This window comes from Podarcis tiliguerta (assembly GCF_965153285.1).
Source record: "Podarcis tiliguerta genome assembly, chromosome: 3".
Classification (NCBI taxonomy): domain Eukaryota; kingdom Metazoa; phylum Chordata; class Lepidosauria; order Squamata; family Lacertidae; genus Podarcis; species Podarcis tiliguerta.
The window spans coordinates 39,345,767-39,372,201 of NC_139536.1; the positions used below are offsets into that span (position 1 = coordinate 39,345,767).

The following is a 26,435-nucleotide window of genomic DNA, read 5'->3' on the forward strand; positions in this document are numbered from 1 at the left end:
GCAGCTCCGGAGCCGCATGTGGCTCTTTTACACCTGGGGCGGATACTAGCGAGGGGAGGAGGTGCATTGTGCGCCCCGACACTCCCCACTGTGGCGGGCGCTGTACTGGCTGTGGCGTCACATGTGACGTCACCTTCCTGCCTGCCCGCCCGCCTGCCTACATTGTAAGGGGCATGTACGCTGGTCACTGCATTGAAAGGGGGCATGTACGCTGGTCACTGTTTTGAAGGGGAGTGAAGAACACACACACAAAAAAAGGTAACTTGTTAATTTAACGTGTATTTCTATGAGGAGGAGTAATTCTGAGGGGTCAAACAAAGAAATAATAAAAAAGTGACAAAAAAGTTATTTTTATAATGACGAGTTTTGCGGCTCCCAGTTTTTTTTTTCTTCGGAAACGGGTCCAAGTGGCTCTTTTTGTCTTAAAGGTTGCAGACCCCTGGCTTAGGCATTGGGTGTTTATCCCTCCCAGTCCCCGGCCGGGGATCTGGGGCACATCAGGGTTAGCCAATCTGTCTGGGGATTGGGCTGGCTCTGGATGATGTATGTTTAAACAGTTAGCCCGCCCCCCGTTTCACCGCAACACAGGGGAGTGCACTGACAACCTATCGGCGTATGGCCAATGACTCCCCTCAAAACAACCCATTTAATGGGGAACCTGTGTCGCCATTTCACACACACACACATTTAGGGAAGATAAACTAAAGGATTCTGCCCAAGGCCTAAAACCGCCAAAGTTGTGACATTTTGCTACGGGGAAGGCGAAACCTGCCAATGCAGAGAAAATTTCTTCCCGGTCCTTTAACAGCAACCATCGTAAGACCATAGCAGCGCCTGCATACCTGTAAAGAAGAAGTTAGCCTGCAATAAAAGGCCTAAACTAAGGGAGGGGAGGGCAGGTGAAACTCTGGAGCCGACTGAGAGCTCCCAGGTAGACTCCATCCCCTTTTATGCTTAAAGAGCGGACCCTACCCTTACCTGGTCCTCTCCCCTGGCTCCGCCTCCCCAGTTGCAATTGGTTATTTAAACTGAGGATTGGCGGGAACCTCAAGGTTCGCGACTTGGGGAGGTGGTCCAGGAGCACTCTGCCAGGAGTCACATAGGGTCAGGAGTGCTGTGCGCAGGCACACAAAGGGCGCCCTCCGTTTGATGTGGACAGCAGTCATTACCACAAATAACTGCTGCCACCAAATAGCTATACAATAGTGTTTACTAGCACCTTTAACTATAACTCAGTAGCTGTGGTATTTTATACAGGGTACAAAACCAGCCAGATACACTTTTATAATTAAATAAAAGTAGCAATATATTTTTATTATTTATTATAAAGATGTGATAAGGTAAATACTATACTTTAGTCAATCACTGTTTATGTTTTACTGTGGTAAGCTTGCATTATCTTTAAATGACAGTTACAGAAGTTTACTTTTTAACAAAAGTTATGATTTTATTCTTTTTGTAAACTGTTTTGAGATTTTATTACAGACAAGTAGTATATAAATCTTGTGAAATAAATAAAAATAAGTAATAAACACATTTTAAAAGGTGATTCCCCCCCCCCACAGTAGCTGAAAGAACTTGCACTGTTCTGTCTTTCTCCCCTACTGTTCAGAAACTGGGACAACTTGCCAAAGTGAATTAAATAAAGTAAGCGAATGACATCATCAAAGCTTTTAAGTTAAATCTCAGGTTTTCAAAGGAGTTAATTACTTTTTTAAAAAAAGGTTTAAGGGCTCACACCTGCCTGAAATGTGCCTGCTGACTTCTCTTTTTGGCCCAGTTTAAATGAGGCACTGGCAAAGTGCTTGCCCACGTAGGCAGATGTGGTCATGTTTAATGGCATTTGATCCTGTGTGCAGACCAACGTGAGCGTAGCGTCTGCATGCTGCTGCAGCATCTGCTGAGCCTGCAGTTCATTTGGGGTCAAATTATGGGGTAGCTGCACACGGGAAAATCACTTTTTGAAAATGTTATGCCAATCGCAATAACTGCCCACACAAATAAACATTTTTGCCCTGCTAATGTCTCATTTAAATCATGCCTTCCTTCATCCCAGATGTTTACTCAACACTGAGGAAACTTCACTCAATATACACTCCGTGGTGGTGCCCCCTCCTCCTTTATTATTCGCTCACCTGTTCAAGAGTTGTGCCTTGGGCACTGAAAATAGACCCTGGGGCTGAGCTTTGATGACACCAGGCTTAAAATAGTCCTTCAGTACACATTAAGAAAACAAAACAAAACAGAATCTTCAAGAGGTAAATTTGGATTGCGAGGGCTCCTTGCTGCCTGTGCATTTTTAAGCGTTAAAGCTCTGCTGTGAGAGCTGCTTTTTCTGTGAACTCAGCCCATGGCATTCCTGTAAGACTGAAAGGTCCCCGAACCAAAGTGGTGGCAGAGCCAGTCACATAGGTCATTGACAAGAAATCAGCCTCCAGCCGAGGTAGGGAGAGAGGATTTTCTGTTAAGGATTCACCTGATTACGGATCTTTAAACTTTATGAGAGGAATGGGGAAAGTGTGACCGGCTCCCATCAGCCTCAGATAGCCTGGCCAGTGGTGAGGGGGAGGGTTGTAAGGAGGCAGTGATTTCTATCCTGCGCTCATCACAGTAAGCACTTCTGCAAAAAGCTACATTGTTGTAGTGTTGTAGTGTAGTGGTGCTGACCTTTAAAGCCCTAAACGGCCTCGATACAGTATACCTGCAGGAGCGTATCCACCCGCAGCATTCTGCCTGGACACTGAGGTCCAGTGCTGAAGGCCTTCTTGCAGTTCCCTCACTGCAAGAAGCCAAGTTACAGGGAACCAGGCAGAGGGCCTTTTCGGTAGTGGCACCCGCCCTGTGGAACACCCTCCCACCAGATGTCAAAGAGAAAAACAACTACCAGACTTTTAGAAGACATCTGAAGGCAGCCCTGTTTAGGGAAGCTTTTAATGTTTGATGTATCACAGTATTTTAATATTCTTTTGGAAGCTGCCCAGAGTGGCTGGGGAAACCCAGCCAAAAGGGCAGGGTATAAATAATAAATTACTACTACTACTACTACTATTATTATTATGAGTCTCACTATCTACAGTGGCTGACAGTCGACTTCAATGCATTTCAATTAAAGGCAAATGTCAAAAACAATAGTGAATATCACTTGTATTCACTTCCATGATTTCCATTCCTGACCTTGGACAAATATGGTAATTGCAGCCATTTTCACTTTTGTTTCAGACAGAATTCTCCCGCATCCTTAGTGAGGGCTGAAGGGAATTGGAGTCCAGCCACGCCTGGAGGCAGACAGCTTCCACACTTCTGCTCTCACAGCAGACTTCCCCAACCTGGTACCTTCCAGATGTTTCGGACTTCAACTCCCATCAGCCCCAGCCAGCCAAAAACTGGGATGAAACCAGGGACAGCCCCCCCCCCATTGTGCATTTGCAATATTTCAAAGGTGCCTCAGCTGCGCAACCTCTGTGTACACAGCTCTCAAATGTATCCAAGCTTACGGACTGTCTGGTTGCTTTGGATGAGCCCCAGGCTGTTTAGATAAGTGAGGGATGTACTGTACACATATTTGATTCATGCGCTGGAATAGCGCTATTCATTTCAGCAGAGCTCTATGTCTAGTTTTAGTGAAACTGTCTCCCTGAAACCCTTTGCTGGCTGTTTCTTCCAGTGTTCACAGCTGCTGACTGTTTTATAAATGTTTGGGTCTGGTTAGCACTAGTGTTCCTAACTGTTGTCAGTACCAAATGGAACTGCTGTAACAAAGAGAGATTCTCAAACCTGGTGGAAGAGGAACACTTATTTGAGAAACATATACCATTGAAGCGTGCCATGTGAAAAATGGCAGAGCTTTCTTTGTAGTGGCACCACTGTTGAAACAGAACTTCAACTGTTGTAGCCATAGAATTATATAATTGTAGGAAGAGACCTAGGGGTCATCTAGTCCCAACTCCCTGCAATGCAGGAATCTCACCTAAAGCTTCCATGATAGATGGCCATCCAATCTCTGCTTAAAAATCTCCAAGGAAGGGGAGTCCACAACCCACCGAGGGGGACTGTTCCACTGTCGAACAGCTCTTACTGTCAGAACATTTTTCCATGTTTAGTCAGAAATCTCCATTCTTGGAACTTGAAGCCATTGGTTCAAGTCCTACCCTCTAGAGCAGGAGAAAACTAAATTATACTCAGGACAGACCCATTGAAAACAATAGCTAAGATAGGGCTAACATTGGATATAACCCTTAGTGGTAGGCATATTATTAAACCCAGCTATCTTAAATGGAAGACTCCCCCCACCCACTTGAGATAGGGATGCTTAAAAAAATGCTACTGATACTTAACTTTACATTTGTTCCATACCACTTTCCTATTTTGGGGACTTGGTTTACTGCAAATCACCTTGAGCATTTTTTGACCAGGGCCAGCTCTGCCATTAGGCAGAGTGAGGCAATTGCCCAAGGCAGTAGATAGGAGGGGGCATCAACAGAAGCCGCCTTGCCTATTCCTCCTGAACCCCCTGGCCATTCCACTATGCTACAGATCAGAGGCACACTCTGTCATGCAGATAGAGAGGCTTTGGGGGCCTCATTGTCTGGCTGCTGAGCTTAAGGCTAACCACCTAAACAAAGATGCTGGTTCTTTTGTTAAGTGTGCCACATACAAACCCTTGCATACAAACTGATGCTGTGTGTGATGATTCGTGGAATTAGCTTGTAATGCTGGCAATGTAGGGTTATTAGCTATCTCTTAAAAACTGCACGCAAGTAAATATGAGAACAATGCAGCCACTCTTCCTGAACTTCCTTTTCCCCAAATTGCATTGGGATGATGTTTATCCCAGCATATAGGTGAGACTCCTCTTTCTAGGGAAATTCAGCCCTTCAACTATTGAAGCCGAAGGAGGAGAAAAAATCACCACGTGTTTCAGGATCCTATTCCTCCTTAGGACCCTACTGCCTTCCAGGTGCTCCACAACCCCACCCAGATGCATGCTGCACGGTTTGAGAACCACTGGATTACAAGTGTTATAAACGTTTTTAAAAGAAAGTGTTAACGGAAAGTGAACATTCAGATATGGTTGAAAATAAAAGTCAGCGAAACAACCAGGGACATAGAACTTATGAATGCTTTTGCCAAGAGCGGCAATAAATTATTTCAAAGTAATTTAGGTTTTCTGCAGCAAACATAATGCAATGTAGAAGAGCAGGGTCAGAATGCAGATATCTCCTTTAAAACTCTTACTGGTTATCTATGGTTAGCAGCTAGACTTGTTATAGCTCAGTTTTGGAAAGACTTGAAAGGGGCACCCTTATCGAATGGTCTTAAAAGCGTTTGGCAATTGGCCCCGATAGCGAAATAGACCAACAAAATAGCACTCCATAAAGGAAAAAGATACAAAGACTAATTTCTGACTGACTGATACTGTTTTTACTGATTGCATGAATAGGAAAAACCACCCTGAACTCTCACTAACATCCAGGCTTTTTTTTTCTTTTCTTTTTGCTCTAGGTTAAATGATATTCTATGCTTTAGACTGCTGTGTTGTTTTTATGATGTTAGCTGCTCTGAGCCCTGCCTCGGCCAGGGAGGGTGGGATATTAATAATAATAATAATAATAATAATGCTGTATTTTCAGGATTTTTGGTTTGTTTTGGGGAAAAAACAACAACCCTAATAATGTTATTATAAATATAGATATGTTATTTTTTTAAAAAGAAGATCAGGGCCACACCTACTGGCCATGCCCCCCCCCCCATGCCCTCTGTCAGCCATCCATGTATTGAGGGAAGATGTGAATAGGGTTGTGTGTGCTACATGTGTAGGGTCCCCATACTGGGCATGGGGGGGGAGGGGATACAATGACAGGGATGGGGTTGAAATAGAGTGAATAGAGCTGAATGCCCAGATAATATTATTGCATGGATACATTTCTGTATTCTTATTCTGTTACCACTTACAGCCTTTCTGTATCGCAGCACATCGTTCAACTATGGAACTCTCTGCCACAGGAGGCAGTGGTGGCCACCGATTTGGATGGCTTTAGACAAATTCATGGAGGACATGGCTATTGAATGCTACTAGTCATGATGGCTGTGCTCTGCCTCCACGGTTGGGGACAGCCATGATTCTGAATACCAGCTGCTGGAAATCACAGGAGGGCAGAGTGCTCTTGTGCCCGATTTCTGCTTGCAGGTTTCCCACGGGCATCTGGCTGGCCACTGTGAGAACAGGATGCTGAACTGCATGGGCTGTTGACCTGATCCAACAGGGTCTTCTTATGGTTTCATGTACTATGCAACCTGGTCCTATGCAGAGTTACCTGGAGTTGTCTTGCTAAGCTCAGTGGCATTTACTTTCAGTGAGGTGTGAACAGGATTGCCGTCCTAACATCTCCCCATCTTTCCTCTTTAGAGTTCCCTACAGTGAATCCCAGAGAATGTGCCCTGCTTAGTTTTGCCTCCCATTTAATTTAGTGACTGCGCTGGTCCCATGGGTTTCCATGAGGCGTGGTCCGAGTCCAGTCTGAGGTCGAGGGTGCAATATTGAGGCCATCCGTCAAAGCTGAAGCTGGGTCCAAGGCAGGGAGTCGGGCGAGGTCAGGAGATCCAGCAGGACAGGGTGCAGGCAGGAACTGGCTACCAACAATGTTGCTCCCACAGCTTGGGACTGGGGCTGGCTGGCTTTTATCTGCCCTGAGGCATAGGACAGTCCACAGGTAACTCGCCTCTCCTGTCCTGGAGGCGAGCACTCCTCCTGGGGGAACTTAGTTCCCCCTGCCTCTCTGCCCTGAGCCTCTGCAGGAGGGTTACCGGACCCAGAGCCAACCTCAGCCTCCCCTGACGGGGCTGAGAGTGGAGCACCTGCAGGCAATGGGTCCTCCATCCCCTCAGGAGCCAGAGCAGACTCAGCTGGTGCCTGCACCTGAGGATCCAGCACAGGTGAGGACCCTTCAGGCTCAAGCCCCAGCCCCGGCTCAGCTGGTTCTGGAGGCAGGGAATCCTGTGCAGGCTGGGATCCCTCAGGTTCAGCCTCCGAGTCCAAATCCCAGGCCATCACAGTGACACACTGGGCCAGAGTCTGGAATTTAATGGGATGGTGGGTGCCGCCACTATTCAACCCAAGCTGCCACAACTTATATATTTTCCCTCTCTGCTTTCTTTCCTCTGTCCCTTCCTTCTGTGTTTCCCCATGGAAGAGAGAAGCGAGTAACCCAAGCTTGCCATCCATCATAAAGTGTCAGTGGGATTCTCAATAGAGCCTGTGGCAATAGAATGATGGAAAGTGGTGTCATGCAAATTGTCCAATTAATTGTCTAATGAAAACCATGCACCCTTCTCTAACTCTCTCAGTTTAACTATATTTAGTTCAAGTTGCACGTAGCACAACTGAATGACTCTCTGTTATTCTTCTAGTGGAATTGTTTACGCATTACACTGAGGACTGCTTCCTATCTTGGTGATTTTCTACTTACAGCAATAACAAGTAAGTAAGTCGCATATTAAAACTCAGTCTTCACCAGATATTTGCCAGATGATGTGTACTCTGAAATCAGCAAAAGGATCTTTTTACACAACCAAAATTAATCCAGGACCAGCTGTGGGGTAGCACTAGGATCGCTATTGTGATGCTGGTATTCAGCAATATTATAATTCATTATTGCCTATTCACTACCATATCACCTTTTTATTTTTTTAAAAAAGGAGGCATTAGGAGTGGGACCCTCATCGTCAAAAATGACTGAGCCACTTAATACGACATTGTCCACATTACATTTTGACGAGCTAGATTTAGATTTGGTCCTAGATATGCCCCGTATCAGGGATTCCAGAAATGCCTTTGAGGGGCTGGAGGAGGTCCAATATTAAATTTAAAATAAAATTCAAAATAGGGTCCAAACAGTTCAGTATTGTTTTAGAATGATAGAAGAAGTACTGGCACACTGTTCAGGGCCCAGCCTCTTCACCCCCAACCTCATCTCCCCCTCTCTTCCCACATGTTAATTCTCAGAGCCTGTGTGGTGTAGTGGTTAAGAATAGTGGACTCATAATCTGGTGAACCGGGTTCGATTCCCTCCTCCTCCACATGCAGCTGCTGGGTGACCTTGGGCTAGTCACACTTCTTTGAAGTATCTCAGCCCCACTCACCTCACAGAGTGTTTGTTGTGGGGGAGGAAGAGAAAGGAGATTGTTAGCTGCTTTGAGACTCCTTCGGGTAGTGATAAAGTGGGATATCAAATCCAAACTCTTCTCTTCTTCTTCTTCAGCAGCTCTGTTGGACTCCTCCCTCTACAGCAAAAGCTCAGTGCCCAGGGCACAGCAAACCAAGTCCTGCAGTGGTTCCTGCAGGCTAGAAAACAGGCTGCACCTCCCTCTTTCATCAATTAACCTTCAATACAACTGTTATCTTTCCCTTGAACATCTGTAACAGGGAGCACTAGTCCCCACCCCTCCTCTTACTTGTGTCCCTGACCTTGATTAAATTAACTGCACAGTGTTAACCATGTGGAAATGCAGAAAACCTCTTTTCTTTTTGTGCTATCTGTCAATTCAGGGTGAAAACAGATTTGATCATCACAGTTTAGAAATAAGTTTTTATTGAGACATTTTAATTTTTGGAAGAAAACACAAAACAGATTTTAAACAGTTCTGATTGCTGGGTGGAAACCTCCAAAATGGTGCCAATGTAAGATGTGCTTATCAGAGCTCCATGGATTCCTTTTTTAAATCCTTTAATTACATGGCGAAGATTGCTTGCTGGCTCCCCCCCCCCCCTTTTATCGGAGGCAAGGTTGTTTTAAGTGCTCCAGCAACCTCAAGGAATTTGTATCATAGAACTTTGTGGAGCCGGCGTTGCAAATTAGTTTTAATGAAGCCAAACAGCCTTACAGCCACCACCCTAGCTTCCTGGCGGTCATATCTGCACATTATAAAAAAAGGATTTTAAGTTGTGATTGCTCAAAATATCCTACCTACCCCCAGAACCAATTAAACAACTATATATATATATATATATATATATATATATATATATATATGGAGTGGAAGGAAAAGGATACAAATTAAGTGAGGCAAGTAGGAAGAGTACACAAAACAGGAGAGATTTCTGATTCCAGTAGGTCCAAAAATTCAGATCAGATACAAATAAATGTTGTGCTTGTACACACCTGTTCAATGTTGTTCAACATTGGTTAAATGTTCCTTGTCCTTGTGATTGCGCATTGTTGAAGATCCTCAGTCCAAGATTCAAGATGTGGCTGAGTCAATGCTTTCCAGTGCCAAGTAATATTTAAGTACCATGCCATTTTAATGGAAAGTGCTGAGCATTCAATTGAGGCATCAGAGTATTGTGGCTGAACCAGGACATTCTGATATGAATGCCAGAATGAGGCAATCATGGGACAATACTATAACATAGGGGCTGAAGTTCCTTCAGGTGCCATATTTCTCCAGCAGGATTTTGATTTGTAAATCACAATTGATGAAATCTATCCAGGGCTGAAACAAACATGCAAGACAATATTCTTGCAGTCTGAGGAGGAACAACAGATGGACTAAAATAGAGTTCCATTGTGATGATTTGTGCCTATAGTCCTATTCCTACTGAAGGAAAAATATAAGATACTGTGTGCCTGTATAAGCTTTTCTAAGGATTTCGAATTGTGGAGGAAACATTAGGAACGTCAGATAAAGCCAAAGTTCCAGAGTAAAGTTTAGGACTGAAGCAATAGCACAACTGCAGATATTGACAAAATGCTGAGAAGGGTAACTTTAATTCCAGTTTTTAATTCTCAAAAGGTTTAAAAGTACTACCACTATCCTTTGGGACAAAGACTCAATATTCCACTAGAACCAGGTATCCCAACTTTTCCCATATATTTTAAACCGTTATTTGAAATCATCATCTGTGATAATTTCTGGGTTACCAAAAGTGAATCTCTGTGTGAACCAAGTTAAAAAATCACAAAACCCAGTGAGGGTCTCAAGTTCTTTCATATCTCATGTTGCTCTAGATCTGAATGTTTAAATAGAAACATTCCCTGATCTGGTATTAAAAAGTCAAAGTTCTGCATTTTAAAACTCCATTGATTTTAATGGGGGAGGTCAAAGCTTGTGTTCCACTTTCTCGCTGAAACCAATGTGTTATAGGCGTGCTTCATTTCGGCTGGATTGTGTGTTATGCCAGAAAACCTTGAAAGGGATGTTTGTATTAGCAAATGAGCTTTATCATAAACTTTCTCCCTATCTTGTGGTTTTAAAACAGCACTATCTGCTTTCTATTGAGAATTTTCCCTGGAATAGTCTACTGCTGTGAAAATGGCCAGGATCTCATAAAGTCAGCATTCTGATTTGATGAGCTCAAGCAGGAGAGATTACTATTTAAACAACAATCTTCGCTGTCCAGTGAAGTGGCAAGGGGAATAATCAAAGAACACAAAACACAGAAGGATATTATCTTAATTGTAAGATTAGCTGATATATTTCCCTAGTGGGAGATCTCTTTCAAAAGAATAGCGTTTTCTTAAAGGTAACTTAAGAGACTGACTCTAACTCAGAAAGCTTAATTCAGCCAAAAACATCAGACTTCTGGTCAGCACAGGTCCTGGAAAATTGCACTTTCTGATTCCACTAAAGCGTTGCCCTTACTAGAAAGTGAGTAGTCCTGCCAAAGATGAAACCATTTTCTCATACCCCCAACACCTTCCAAACATATATTTGCTGACTTGACAGAAGGTGGAAAGTTCACGGTTATTGAATTCATCTGTGCTAATACTTGGGCCTTCCTTTCAGCTCTCTGGTAATCAGAACCGCTAGCAGCACCAAGCAGTGAAAGATACAAGAGAACACCTTTCCTTAACCTTGGGTATACTTCTTTAATTCCATATAAGAAAATATGGCCCAGTTCAAACATTTGCTTACTCCACTTGTGAGGAAGTTCACAGAAGAGCTCCATCAGCTCAATATAACACACATGGGGCTCCAAATTAGGATGAATGAATTTTGCAAAATCTGTGTGGGCAAGTTGTGGAACAGAGCAATAATCTTAATTAAAGTACGAAAGTTATTTTCCTCTTGGCACTACTGAAGCACAGAACTAGTAAAACGTAATGGGAATGTACGGTAAGTGGGTTTCAACTGCATCTTGAAATAAGCCTCTTCTTCACGAAAGTGTAATTCAGATACAGAAACATGATTTTCCACATTAATTCTTTACTCTTTATTGTATTGCACAAAGTATTAAAACAATGCAGGGACATCACTATATTCCCTGACGTACCATCTGCTGCAGCACAGTCTCCTTTGAGCTTCCCTCTAAAATCATAAAATAACCCATTGCAAAATTTCAAAGATTTGTGTGTCAATGTCAGTAACTGAAAGGAACAAAGCTAAAGGATCAAATACGTATTTTCCATAAATGCACACAAATATACAGTTTATACAATGGCTCTCCAAAAAAAAGGCCAAGCAACAGCTCACTGGTGCAATTGTGTGTGTGTGTGTGTGTGTGTGTGTAGAATCTGATGTGAATGTGCATAAAAACAGATTTCAGCTCATAAAATAATGCAGTGAGTGTAATTCATCTCTTTAAAAATTGGATTGTCTAAGATTGAATACGTATTGGCATAAGAGCTCACATAAGAGGCTCCAGTAACTTCAATGGCACCAGTTTGTATTGGCTACATATATTTCCCATAACAGTTGAACAGAAGAAAGCCATTCCCATTTGAACACAGAGCTATGCATTAACACTCAACAATAACAGTGCAGCCAGAATGAAAAACATTGCTAATAAAAAAAAACCCTACTATCATTCTGGGAAAGAGTTACATATTAAGTAATGCTGAACTAATTAACATTTAACCTTCACTTCATAAATCTTCTGCCTGGCACACACAGGGTCCTTGAGAACCAAAGGGTTCCTGAAAATGAATTAATTGTCCTAACTTGCAGAATCAATCCAAATATTATGTTGACGACAACTCTTGGTTCTTAGAAAACAGTTTCATTGGCTGAAAATTGTGTTGTTAAAATACCTCCTCTTGTTATCTGACATTTGCCATGTTAAAAAAATCATGGAAATTAAGTAAAAAAATAGTTTAAAGTCATTTGTTTTAGAAAAATTGTCTACTGCAAAGGGAGTTGGTTTTGTATATAAACACGCAAATCACAATCCATCTAAAGTTAAGCACACTTAAATCCCATTCATCCTCAAAAGGTGCACCCAATGCTTTACTGAGAAGTAAGGCTCACTGAGTTCAATGAGGCTTATTCCCAAAGAAGTGTGCAGAGGATTGCAGCCTCAATTGCTTAACCTTAGCTGGATGGCGCCTGTACATTTCAGTTGTGTTTGTATGAATGACTGAGGCAAAAAAGCAGCAAGTTCTATGTTTTGTTTTTGTCCATTACGTTGAGCACTTCATCCAAAAGTGATGGCCCGAGGTCAAGTTGCAAAGAAAGAAGAGGCTCTGCCAGATCTGAAAGGGAGTCTTCTGATTTAGGCTGAGTCTTGGTTAGATCACATGAAAGATGGCCATTGTCAAATAACTCCTCTGTTTGCCATTCAGCGTATTGCTCCGAAAGGCTGGATGAATGACTGTCTCTCCCATTAGTATAATGCGATGTTGGGACGTTCCGCTCCCATGTGATGTCATCTTTGTATATTTTCCCATTCTCCAAGTGTTTGCTCTTCCCCTGCAACTTTTCTTCCATTACGGGCTCGCAGCTATGCCTGGGATTCCTTAAAGGCCCCAAAGAGTCCTGCTTTGAATTAAACGTCACCGGTGACAACAAGGGCAGCATGAGGGCTTGAGAACCACCAATGGCAGGAAGTGATATGGCATTTTTGAGGACCGGAGAAGGCGTTTCGGCAAACACAGAGTCAGAGGTGCTGTTTGCCCTGAGGAACTCATTGTGGCCTTCGCACTGGCTGGCTGTCTCTCCCTCGTTCCCAGGTAAGAGCTCATAATTCCCTTGCAGGAAGGAGATGTCTCCAAAAACATCGTGCTGTCCTTCTTTCCCGATATGAATTGTATGGCGAAAATCACCAAGAGGTGGACTGATCATATCAGGAGACAAAATGTCCCTCAGCTTGAATTTCTTCCCTTTCTTATTGTTGCCGGCTTTCAGGTAGATGGGTGTCTTGGCTGGCATCTTTTCGCAGTGTTTGAGCGGTGGCAGGGGGGATTTTTGGTACAAAGGAAGGAATAAAAACAGTCAGCAGGTCTGAGTAGCTCTTCTCCAGCAAATCCTTCTTGTTATCTATGCCATATTATTGACTCTGGCATTGGTTATGAACAGGCATTCACAAGCCACCGCTGCTGCCTTCCCCGCCTTCCAAAATTCTGTGCCCCAGAACGTCAGTGTAAGCTTCCCTCCGCAAAGTGACACTTCACTAGGCTTGCCAGAATGCTCACTTTCCTCCAGGACTTCAGCAACCTGCATGAGAAATAAAAGAGGTTATTATTAACTTGCTCTTCATGGTTCATTCAATCTGATATTTGCACAAAAAACCCAAAAACAAAGCAGCAACATAATTAATAGCACTCTTGACAGCTCCAGCATGGAGATTAGCTGTATGAAGTTGCTTCCCTTCATTAAGCAGGATAAAAGGATTCTTCTAACGAGAGGCTAACCAACCTTTTCCCTGACTCTGTACATTTTGAAAGCCAGAACTCCTTAGACGTGGTTGCCAAATCCAACTCTCTTAATAAACTTACTATATTGGTTTCTCTTGGTTTTCTTATTTTGTCAATCATCTTCCATCTTAGTGCCAGGCAAAGCCCACACCTTCTACATTCCAGAGGCACTTCTAAACATCTGTACCCAAAAGTTCCTTCCTCACAAAAAACAGAGGTTTATAAACATAGCTTTGTGGGCCTTTGAAACTGAAGCTGGAATATCTTTGTATGTGCAGTTTGGAAGATCAAAGCTGAAATTGTTTTAACAGATGCCTACAAATTTTAGGGTTTATCTGGGCAATCAGTTCAAAGAATGCCCTTCCTTGCCCCTCAGTTTCAGTTGCATAATATGACAAGGGTTGATTCACAGGCTAAATAGTATGATATCCAGCCTACTCATAATGGATTGGGGTTGGAATGACCTCGCTGCAAGGAGGAATATCCAGGCTACTGCCACATTTATTTGCCTTTTAAACTGTACGGGGTTATTGTTTTTGTTTATTATTTTGTTATGTATTTTTGTGTTTTTTATATTGTAAACTGCCCTGTGATCCTTGGATGAAGGGTGGTTTGGAATTTAATAAATAAATGATGATAATAATAATTTTTTTAATGCTATATTGTATACCCCCTTGTGCATCCCAGGTGAAAAGCAGGGACCTGCGCAGGTGTTCAAATTGTAGTCTCAGTTTTCACTGAATCGAAACCAACAAGTTTACTAGTTTCAAACTTGCTCTTTGCAGGCTGAGTTGTGGTGGATTTATTTAAATAAGCTGTAGTTTAGGGTACAATCCTATACACACACACCTGTAAGTAAAGCCTGTTGAACTCAATAGAACTTACTCCTAAATAAACATGAATAGGATTGGATTTAGGGAATAATCAGGAAAAAAGGGTTCATTTAAATTTGCATTCTCTTTGCTAGAGCAATGACATGTGATTTCAAAATGGAAAAGCTGATTTTAATTAAGGATTCCATCAGCTTTACCATTCTGAAATTTAATTTATTTCCTAACAGGCATGCATATTAACTGGTTGCTATAATAATTAATACAGAGATAATTTAAAAAAATCAATCAATAAACACATAAATATAAAAGGCAGGGTAAAAAGAACAACATCCCTATAAATGATTTTATATTACAAACTATGTTCAACCGGGAACACAGAAATAGAATCAGTATACAAATGAAATCAATGTAGTTCCCAAGACCATTAAAGCTGAAGTCTGATTTTTTAGGGAACTATTTTCCCAATAATTTTCCTGACTAGGATTTATAAACTACAAAGTTTATAATATAGTAAAGCTTAAAAAGAAATTTACCAAATACATTCACACATAAACTGTTCCATATGAATTTACAGAAAGAATAAATATAACGTAACAGCAATATATTTTAAACTTCCTTGTTTCCATATATATGTCAATTTACTACAGGCTTCCTCAAACTCGGCCCTCCAGATGTTTTTGGCCTACAACTCGCATGATCCCTAGCTAGCAGGACCAGTGGTCAGGGATGATGAGAATTGTAGTCTCAAAACATCTGGAGGGCCGAGGTTGAGGAAGCCTGATTTACTATATAAAAGCCATCATATTTAAATACTTGTTGCATGAATAATCATAGGAGGAGAAAAAAGATAATGGGAAGTCCAGTACCTTCCACCATGCAACCTGAATTTACTAGTATGTGATCCCACCCGAAAAAAACAGTGTCAACCTTAAAAGCTGCGCCAGTTTCTCAGAAGCAAGATATTTTCTCTGGTAGTTTTACTTTACACAGGAAAGCAGCCTTTAATTTGCTATTTTATATTAAGATTTCTATTTCTTTCTTTCTTACATTTATATCCCGCCTTTCCTCTGATGAGCTCAAGGTGGCATATGTGGTTTTCTTCCTCCCCATTTTATCCTTACAACAACCCTATGAGGTAGGTTAGGCTGAAACTGTAACTGACCCAAACTCACCAAGTTCTAGTCCAGCACTCTTACTACTACACCACACTGGCTAATTTTGGCTGTTCTTTTTTTTTAAGATGCTTCCTATCATTATTATTTTATTTTATTTTAAGATGGTGAAAGCATGAAGTGATGAGCACTATATCACTTGCTAGTGTTATTATAGACACTATTCGATGTTTCAATTAATTTACTAAATAAAAAGAAAAGAGAAAAATGTAGGAGAAAAAAAAACTTACCTTCAATTATCTTTGTAACCCTGTGGAAAATTCTGTAGCTGTGGCAGAGTGTGGTTTCTGGAAAAGAAGAGTGGAGGAGAATGAATGTTGCCTGAAAACGCTCTCTTTTATACTTCTGAAATCCCATCATGCCCTCAACTAGTCAGTTATGATTGGGTGGCTCCTGTCGTTGGCTTATCTGTAAACATCCTGCCTGGAATTCTTGAAAAGCTCCCTGAAAGAATGTGCATCAAAGTAACTACATTTGATTGTATTAAAGCACTACCCCCCACTTTCACTGACTTAATCACCCTATAGAATTACTGAGACTTCATACCTCAGTTCAGTAACTTCAAATAATCCTACTCAATGTGGACTTTCGTTTCTGAAACAGAATTTTCAAGCCTAAGGAATTTTGTACACATTCCTTGGGGCATATATTTTTCAATATTCTGCTTTCCGCCTAACATCTTAGTTACTGTCTAACCTGACAGTAATTTTTTTTGGTTGATTTTAAAAAAGTATTTCTGTAATCTGCCTTGTTTGAAGTGTCTTCTCCCCTCAGCACCACAGTCATAGGATTTATTATTAAATCTGATGTCTTAGCCACAGCCTATGTTGGAAGAAGAAGACATTTTAATCCATCTCTCTATTGAAAGTAGTTAAATGTTGCAAAATAAAAATGTGTGCTAAAAGAGTTCAGATATTGCACTGTCAGGCCACTTCACATAGTCATCTATTTCTTACCATTATGTGAGAGGGGCACCATGAGCCATTTCAGTAGATTTTAATTTGATTTTAGTAAAGATTTTACATTACATCCAACCAGCAAAACACTGTTTGGGGTACAAGGTAAAGCTGAACAAGTCCAGCATTAGCTGTCCTCGAGGGTAGGCACTTGGTTAGTGTCAAGCTTATCACTTTAAAATACTGACTATAAAATTATGACAGCCATTTTAGCTTGCAGAGTTAATAAATTCCTTGAAGAATAAATAAGAAAGGATCAAACAAGATTCATGGCAGGCAGATAAATGTCATAAATTGTTTGCAAATTGATCAACTTAATAAAGGTGAAACAGAAGCAAAACACACCTTTATTCCTTTAGTTTGTAGATACAGAAAAAGCATTTGACTCTATAGAATGGAGGCCTATGCTTTAAAATGTTGAAGAAATTTGGACCAGGACTTAGACTTCTGCAATTTTGTTGAAGCAATATATACAGAATTGTGGGTACAATTTTGATTAATGGAATCATGCATCCTATAATACAATTGCAAAGATGTGTCAGACAGGAATGCACTTTCTCATCATTATTATTTAATTTACATTTTGAAAATTTAGCACAACAAATCAGGGACAACAAAAACATAAAAGAGATTACCCTACCATGACCCAAATTAAAATTATTCATTATGCATATGATACAGCATTTACATTGCAAGAATGTATAGATTCAGTTAAATTTCTGAAGAATATGTTGGAGGAATGTGATAAAATATCTTCTAGCTATGAATTTAATGCAGAAAAATCAGAAATTACTTATGAATGCTGAAGAACAATATAAAGCTGATACTGAATTTTCAAGTTTCTAGATACAAGTTAAGAAGTTGTAGATCAGTGATACCCTAACTACCCACCCCACCCCAGACCACTTGAAAATTGTTGATATGGTGTGCTAGATGCTTTATTATTTTTAATTATATTTTAATTGTTTCCCTTATTTCTTTTATATTATATTTTTTGTATTCCATGGGATTCATATTGTAATACAATAAAACACAATACAAGAAATAAGAGTAAAATACAACTAACATCAATACATATTTAATGTGATGGATGTGCCATCTCCTGTCTTCAACCAGAAATCCAGACATGCTGCAGACCTGAATGAGCCACTTGGATTGTGGTTTGGGTACCTACGTTCATAGTACATAGTAATACTGTTTTCAGATGATAGAGCTGCTTGCTGCTTGCTCCAATTCAGTGGTAAAACATGGATTTTCTCTGGGGAAGGCACCGTGACAAAAAATATCCGATCAGAAATGGAGCTTTAAAGCCCTGGCCTGTGCCTAGAAAGGCAGCACAAAATGATGTCTGAATGAGCCCTTAGATAAAGATAATTTGGATAAATTTAAGCAGGGTGTGAGAAAGCGTGCCAAGCTACCATTATCATGGCTAGGAAGAATGGTGGTCCTAAAGAGAGAGAAAAATACCTAAATTGGCATTTCCCTTTCTAACACTACCTATAAGGATTATACAAAAATTACACAGCAAAATCCAATCTAAAATTAAAAAGTATATACAGTGGTAAAAAGGTAAAGGTAAAGGGACCCCTGACCATTAGGTCCAGTCGTGGCCGACTCTGGGGTTACGGCGCTCATCTCGCTTTATTGGCCGAGGGAGCCGGTGTACAGCTTCCGGATCATGTGGCCAGCATGACTAAGCCGCTTCTGGCGAACCAGAACAGTGCATGGAAACGCCGTTTACCTTCCCGCCGGAGCGGTACCTATTTATCTACTTGCACTTTGACATGCTTTTGAACTGCTAGGTTGGCAGGAGCAGGGACAGAGCAACGGGAGCTCACCCCGTCACAGGGATTCAAACCTCCAACCTTCTGATCGGCAAGTCCTAGGCTCTGTGGTTTAACTCACAGCGCCACCTGCGTCCATATACAGTGGTACCTCGGGTTAAGTACTTAATTCGTTCTGGAGGTCTGTTCTTAACCTGAAACTGTTCTTAACCTGAAGCACCACTTTAGCTAATGACGCCTCCTGCTGCTGCCGCGCCGCCAGAGCACAATTTCTGTTCTCCTCCTGAAGCAAAGTTCTTAACCCGAGGTAATATTTCTGGGTTAGTGGAGTGTGTAACCTGAAGCGTATGTAACCTGAAGCGTATGTAACCTGAAGCGTATGTAACCCGAGGTACCACTGTATTAAGAATATATGGAAGTTCAGATAGGGAGACTACATTCTCTGGGGGTACTCCCAGATCCATCTGTGTCACTCGAGCCTTAAGTAGCCTCAGTGGCTAGGAGGACCTTTTATGGCTGATACACCAACTGCAGCTGTTTTTGGACAGGAATAGCCTGGCCACAGTGATTCATGCACTGGGAACCTCAAGACTTGATTACTGCAATGCATTCTATGTGGGCCTTGAGCCTGGTTTGGAAGCTCCAACTGGTGCAAAATTCTGCAGCAAGACATTTGCTGGGAACAGACTACTGCCCTTAACAACATGGGTCCAGCATACCTTAAGGGCTGTCTGATCCCTTATATCTCTGCCCAATCACAGAACCTTTGGAGGAGTCTCTGTTAGATGTCTCTCGTGGCTCAGATGCCATGTATCTACCAGAAGCTGTGCATTCAGTATTGTGGCCCCAGGTCTGTAGAACTCCCAGCTGAAATTAGGCAGGCCTTCTCCCTACTGAACTTCATATACTTGTCAAACATCTATTGCAGCAAGCATTATAAGGAAGTTACAGTATCACCCTCCTCTGTGTAATACAGAGAGCATGTTCTCATTTCCATCAGGCTTCGCTCCAGTGTGACATCCTAGTTAGCTCTGGTCTGCTTAATGCCCTCATTTGCATCCTTTCAGCATCAGGTAAAAACCGCTCTCTTATCCCAGCTATTTGACAGATAATGATAGATGTTCTGTTTTTTATTGATAACTGTTTTCTGCTGCTGAAATTTTATTGTGTCTGTTTATTGATCCTAGTATTGGTTTTATTGTAATGTATTCTTTTTTGTTTTTATGCTATACATTTGGATCTTTTTGCCACCTCATGAGAAGAGAAGACTCCCTGGAAAAGACCCTGATGTTGGGAAAGATGGAGGGCACAAGGAGAAGGGAACAACAGAGGACGAGATGGTTGGACAGTGTTCTCGAAGCTACAAACATGAGTTTGACCAAACTGCGGGAGGCAGTGGAAGACAGAAGTGCCTGGCGTGCTCTGGTCCATGGGGTCACGAAGAGTCGGACAGGACATGACTAAACGACTAAACAACAACAACATTTGGATCTTAATTTTCTTTTCTGTTACATTGCTCAAAGGCTCTTTCGCAGTGAGTGGCTAAGTAAAAAAAAAAAGCACAAATAAATAAATAAGAGTATCTAAGTAGGACTGAGGAGACTTGGGTTCAAATCTTCACTCTGCCATAAAGCATGCTGAGCAGCTGTGGACTAATTAGACTATGCTGAGAGAGACTGTCTCACAGTGTGGGTGAGATGATAAAATAGACAGATTTATTCATCTCAGCAGTGAGATTCATAGGAAGTACCATGGTATATAATTTTAAAAATAATGTTTAGATCACATTTATACCCATATTCTTCAAGTGTGGGTTCTCTGAAAACAAGTCAGTCAATCTACTACATCTGTTTTGATTTTGCCTTTGCATCTAGTATGAAGTAGGATGGTGGATTAAGTTGGTTCTGTCAGCCTGCATAAATTTTGCTTTCAACCATCTCATTTTAGGAATAGAGCAACTCTAGTGGCAAAACATATTGTTCTACAATCCTGGATATCTCTTGAAAAATAAAGACAAGAGGACACGTTGCATTTAGGAAAAAATGGGGGGAAAGTGAATGCAATTATCATAAATCCTGAATAAGCACGAATAAACCTGGGAGAAATTTTGGGCGTTATTTGAAGAGACCATTGACTCATTGTTCTAGCCTCGAGCTTTGATCTTGATTTATCATCACATATGCCTTCCTTACCTCCCCATCTCCACTTTTCTATCTCTTTTTTTTTCTTTTAAAAAATGTGGATAATGGGCTGCTGACTCAAGCTGGGCAAGGAAAGCATAAGAGCAGATTTGACCTCTGTATTTAGGATTTATAGTTGCTTTACTCTGCTGCCATTTTGAAAATAAAGTCTGCAAACAGAAAGAGAGATTACACTTGAGTCTGGATTTTCAACATTCAAACCCAGGGTAAGCCAATGTGATGCCCCTCAGATGTTTTTGGAATACAGTTCCCATCATCTTGGACCCTTGGTCATGTTGCCTGGGTCTGATGGTAGTTCAACAACATCTGGAGGGCACTGCATTGGCTATCCCTGCCCTAACTATTCTACCACACTGACTCTTAAACGACTGAGTATTTATACAGCGCTTTTTCCTAACTGCTCAAAGTGCTTCATATACCTTATCTCGGTAATCTTCACAAGCCTCCCTGTAAGACCAGTATGATTAGTTTCCAGCAAGGTTGTGGCCAAGCCAGGATTTGAACTTCTGACTTCTGTTCATAGCTCATACTCTTAAATGCTATGCTAAAGGAACCCCATCTTAGTCATGGACCAGATACTGAAATTCATAATATTTAAATAGTTACTGCAGTTCACAGTTACTACTAGAATTATTCTTTTCTGCTGTATTTGCTATTTTTGTTGGAAACAGGAGAAATGCAAGAAATGCGTTTTAGATGCTGAAAAAAGGAGCAGCAGAGCTTTAGTCGTGTTTCCAAGCAAAGGTTTATGTCTCCCTTTCTTCTTTCAAATGAGCAATTTTTAAGCACCATGGCCCTGGAGAGGATAGATACTATTTATTTTATAAGCTGCACATATAGGACAATGAATATGCTGCAAAAGGAACCTCTGGATATTGGTCATAATGACGTTTTTGAGCATTTTGCATTATGCTGACTTTGAAATTTAAATGTTCACAAGTCCAGTCATGTAATGGCATTCTTCTTTCAGATACCAAACTGGTCAAAATGAAAGGTGTGAAATGCTTTAATCAGTTCTCAGATAATTTTGTTTGGATGGGATACACTCAAGATTTTCAGAACAAAAGATGGTGTGTGAGCATGCAAGGATCTGAGTCATAGATGAGTCATTGATAGTGTTAAGATAAGCATTCAAGAAGAAAACAGAGCTGTTTTGGATTAAATTCTTTAGGAAGGATATTGAATTCCAAAAAGACCATAGGGATCACAAGATGTGTGGATCAAAAGCCATAGGTTCTATTCAACGTAACACTAAGCTATGTTTCCATTCTTCCCCTTTCTTCCCCCTACACAACTCCTAAGTCTCTTCTGGACTTTCCCCTAACCCTTTGAAGCAGATCTGAGGACTATGTGGAGTTTGCCACTGTATAGTGGTACCTTGGGTTAAGAACTTAATTCGTTCTGGAGGGCTGTTCTTAACCTGAAACTGTTCTTAACTTGAGGTACCACTTTAGCTAATAGGGCCTCCCGCTGCTGTCGCGCCACCACCACACAATTTCTGTTCTCATCCTGAACCAAAGTTCTTAACCCGAGGTACTATTTCTGGGTTAGCAGAGTCTGTAACCTGAAGTGTCTGTAACCTGAGGTACCACTGTACCAGTGGTGATCCTTGCATGTATGAGCACAACTATTTTGCTGAATACTGTCCTACGTATTTATTTATGAGATTTAAATCCCACCCTACAAAACTTTTCCTAGAGTGGTTGTGTAAGGAAGAATCTAAGAACTAGGATCAGACAAAATCTAATTTTACATCACAGGGTCCAATGGGCTGGGGACCACTTCTTCCTAGCTTGACCACTTCCTCAACCAGCTTGTATTTCTGTGATTACCAGTGGTTTTTAGAAAATAAATTTGACTAAGAACTTGGTATGTTGAATCTAGAAATATAAGTCTAAAAAGGAGATCATAGTGGTCATTTAAAGACTTTTATTGCACGCTTTGAGAACATTTGGATTCTGTTCTCACGGTAGCCCATTAGGTATTCAGAGACATAAAACCTCTGACACTGGAGGTAATACGTAAACATTATTACTAGTTGCTATTGATAACCTTATCCTCCTTCAAGGTAGCTATGGTGAGAATAGCTTTCAACATATCTCCCACTGCAACCAATGGAACTGAAAAATCATTAACTTTGCCTGGATCATATCCTTAATGCTGTTAGAAGGAAGAGAGTGAATGATTGTTCGATTGATCCAACAAGAATAAGCTAAGAAACAAGGAGGTTGAGTTACAATAAAATTTAGGCAAAATGTCTATGAACACTGAAGCAAGTGACTGAACCAGAAAACCAATTGTATGCCTTCTTGCTCCACATTTTGTGTCCCAAGTGAAACAGAACAATTGTATATGGTAGATATATCATATATTTTCCTTCTAATGTATTTTAAAATGTCAGTTATCCATGCTATCGTCCTTAAGCTTTTTACAACACCCCCCTCCACACACATACCATGGAATTTTCTATAAGCAAAGATGAATGGCATGAAATAGGATGTATGAACTGTTCTCTTGCATATATCTCACTGAAAGATTTGTGTGCAATTAATACATACACTGGTAGGATGTTTTTTTAAAATGTGGGTTATGGATATGAAAAATAGACAGGAGCAAAACGTCTTATAAATGCTTTTTGGGTGGGAGGTGATTTTTTTTCAGTGGGCATGTGTGTTTTCATACATCCAAGTTCAAATTCAGTCTTGGGTTAAACCTGGAAAATATGGATTTGTGATTCCTACTGATCCAACGGTAATATTTGTTCCTCCAATAAATCACTATAAATGGTTACATAATGGTTACTAACAGCCCATTAGTAAAGATGGACAGGAGACTAATACTCTGGGAGTGTTGTGTAAATCTGTTTGGATGTAATTTCCCAGAAGCTTTTGCATAAATGCTCAGTGTGATGCATGAATGAAGCATGAAAGCAGGCTTTGTACCATACTAAAACTGCAAACAGAAGAAATTAAAACACACCAGATCCATAGCACTGTTGAAGGCTAATGACTATTCACACATGCATGCAGCTTACTTGATTTCTCTATACTTGATGACTGGCAACAGAATAGTGTGGCCTTTTAGATAAGGCAGTGTAAAATTTATATCACTGGGGTTTGATATGTGATGGTCATAGGTGATCTTAGGTACTGGGAATCAACAATAACAATGTTAATATGAGACAGTGTGGAAAACTGCACACACATGGGGCACTGCTGGTGCATGGCTTGTCTGAAGCGGCAAGGAACATAGGAATTGTTCTCTCTTTAACATTGCATAGTACCAAACCTGCCAACTAAGATGTTCCCACACAGGTTTGGATGTAGTGATGCAGCATAGTCCATCTTTGCAACTGCACAGGTGCTAGTCTACACAGTAGATACGGGAAATCATAGCATCAGTGTGGATGGATCACACAGTGCAGTAAAATGTTGTGTGTATACATAAAAATGGTGCCCGTCCCCAATTGCTGTTGTTTAGTCGTTTAGTCGTGTCCGACTCTTCGTGACCCCATGGACCAGAGCACGCCAAGCATTCCTGTCTTCTACTGCCTCCCGCAGTTTGGTCAAACTCATGCTGGTAGCTTCGAGAACACTGTCCAACCATCTCGTCCTCTGTCGTCCCCTTCTCCTTGTTCCCTCCATCTTTCCCAACATCAGGGTCTTTTCCAGGGAGTCTTCTCTTCTCATGAGGTGGCCAAAGTATTGGAGCCTCAGCTTCACAATCTGTCCTTCCAGTGAGCACTCAGGGCTGATTTCTTTAAGAATGGAGAGGTTTGATCTTCTTGCAGTCCATGGGACTCTCAAGAGTCTCCTCCAACACCATAATTCAAAAGCATCAATTCTTCGGCGATCAGCTTTATGGTCCAGCTCTCACTTCCATACATCACTACTGGGAAAACCATAGCTATAACCTATACGGACCTTTGTTGGCCTGTCCCCAATAGTTATTCTCAAATTTCTGACAGCACCTTAACCAAATCTAGCATACTGGTCTTTAGTTCTCTTCAAGGGTTCAAATAACTTGTGGGGGCTTAAAGTCAGGAGAAGATACACATGCAAGCTCTGTCCTTAATATTCCCACATGGGCTTTTCTTGTTCAACTATGAAGAAAGTGCTTAAACATCTGAATCCCTTAAATGTAGGAAGTTTAATGGAATGGGGATAAGCCATCTAGCTTTATCTTCAGGAGAGGTAAGAATTTTGGGAAAGGATATGTGGCAACATTTTCCAACAAGTGATTCCATAAATGAATCGTAAGGTGGTATGAGGACTCTACCATATGCCCTCTTGAATGTCTGAATAGGCTCTTGGTAACTTTGGGGATGTTCTGTGGGAGCACAGATTTCTGGACATGAATGTTGGGAATCATCCCTGAAAGCATCATTACATGACCCATGAATTAAGGATGTCCTAAACCCATTGCTGTGATAGCTTACACTAATATACCTCCCAGTGGCCTTTGAATGATTCCCCCCATGTGCTACTGGAGCGATCTTCCTGATTTTGAGAAGCCCACCCCAAAGCAAAGCTTTGCACAAAAATATGAAAACTCCATTAAGTGCGCTAACCCCTAATGATACAAATAGGCATGATATTTATGGCCAACCTCTTCCTACTGTCATGTTAATGTTACTCAAACAATCTTAACAATTATGTAGTAAGAGCAGCTTTACTTTCTGCTGTGGCATTTTCCTATCAGTAAGCTGAAGGGAGATCCTAGGTGGCAATGACATTCTGCAGTCTTACGCATAGCTTTCACCTCTGACTAGGAGGAGAGACATGCCAAGACTTGCTTCAACCTCCCTTCTAGAATCCTCCTGCACATTTAACCCTCCTTGAGGCCATCTGTGCAACAAGGGTCATATATTTTTTTACCTTATTGCCTTGGCTCTTGTCTAGCGTAACAGGAAAACAAATGACTGTGTGTAATGTAGAACTGTGCATGGCTTTAGTTAAAAGGGAATCCTAGGAAATGCTGGATGTGGTTTGCGAAATTTGCTGGACAGCAACAATATTTGTTACGTTGCTCTCTCTGGGTCTACATGGGAATAGCTGACTACTATTCTCAAGTCATGTGCATCGGTGCAGCCCCACTAAGTTAACTGAAACAGGTGGAGTTGTATTGTGACTTATGTTTAAACCAACATTAGGCAGTAATAGCCACTCACTATATCCATAAGCAGGGTAGAAACAACCACACAGTTTGCCTGTTCTACAAGTTTTGGCCTGGTGTCATTTATATCAAAAGCAAAGTAAGAACTGGCACTTATATTTCAGCAGTGATGTAAATTAAGGTTTTACTTGAAAGCAAGTCCCATTGATTTTAACTAAAATACTTTTAAATAAGTATATTTAGAACTCCTTGCAAATGAACATCCAGAAGAAAATAGGCTCCCTTCTTCCCCGCTCCCAAAGTCTGCACACTGACTAGCTAAAGGGGTGGTGGTGGAATAAATCAGCTGCTCTAGTTTAGGAAGGCTTCCTTCTCCAGTTCATAGCCAGAGGGTGGGGTAGTTTTTACTTACCACAGGTAATCAGATGAGTTGCTATTTATAAAATGGGTTTTGGGATTTACATATCCTCCTTCGAGTGAAAAGGACATTTTCCAAAATAAGAAAAAGTGCTGGTGTGATAAATTCATTAACCTTTAAATATTTCACACACAATTTCTCTTAATTTTCAGATGGTGGTATAATTAGGAGAAATGGTCTGTTGAAAAAGAGTTGTGTATTAAAATAGATGTTTTGCAGAGTGTCATCTGATCTAAGGGCACCAGCTCTGATATCATTTTAGGGCAAGGCAAAGACCTATTTACTTGCCTGGGTTTTTGAACTGAAAGCTTAACTGTGGTTTCATGCA

At 41.1% G+C, this 26,435-nt stretch overlaps 1 protein-coding gene across 3 annotated transcripts in view; it reads right to left on the bottom strand.

Moving 5' to 3' along the window:
- Nucleotides 1-11,185: 11,185 nt before the first annotated feature.
- Nucleotides 11,186-26,435, bottom strand: part of CDC42EP3 (CDC42 effector protein 3) — a 60,086-nt gene continuing 44,836 nt past the window's right edge. For all 3 annotated transcript variants that reach the window (XM_083432270.1, XM_083432268.1, XM_083432269.1), the window contains exons 2-3: nt 15,864-15,920; nt 11,186-13,428 (exon numbers count right to left, since the gene is read on the bottom strand). In XM_083432270.1, coding sequence (XP_083288396.1) covers nt 12,376-13,143 — 768 coding nt within the window. In that variant the 5' untranslated portion in view covers nt 13,144-13,428; nt 15,864-15,920 and the 3' untranslated portion in view covers nt 11,186-12,375. The remainder of the gene's footprint in view (nt 13,429-15,863; nt 15,921-26,435) is intronic.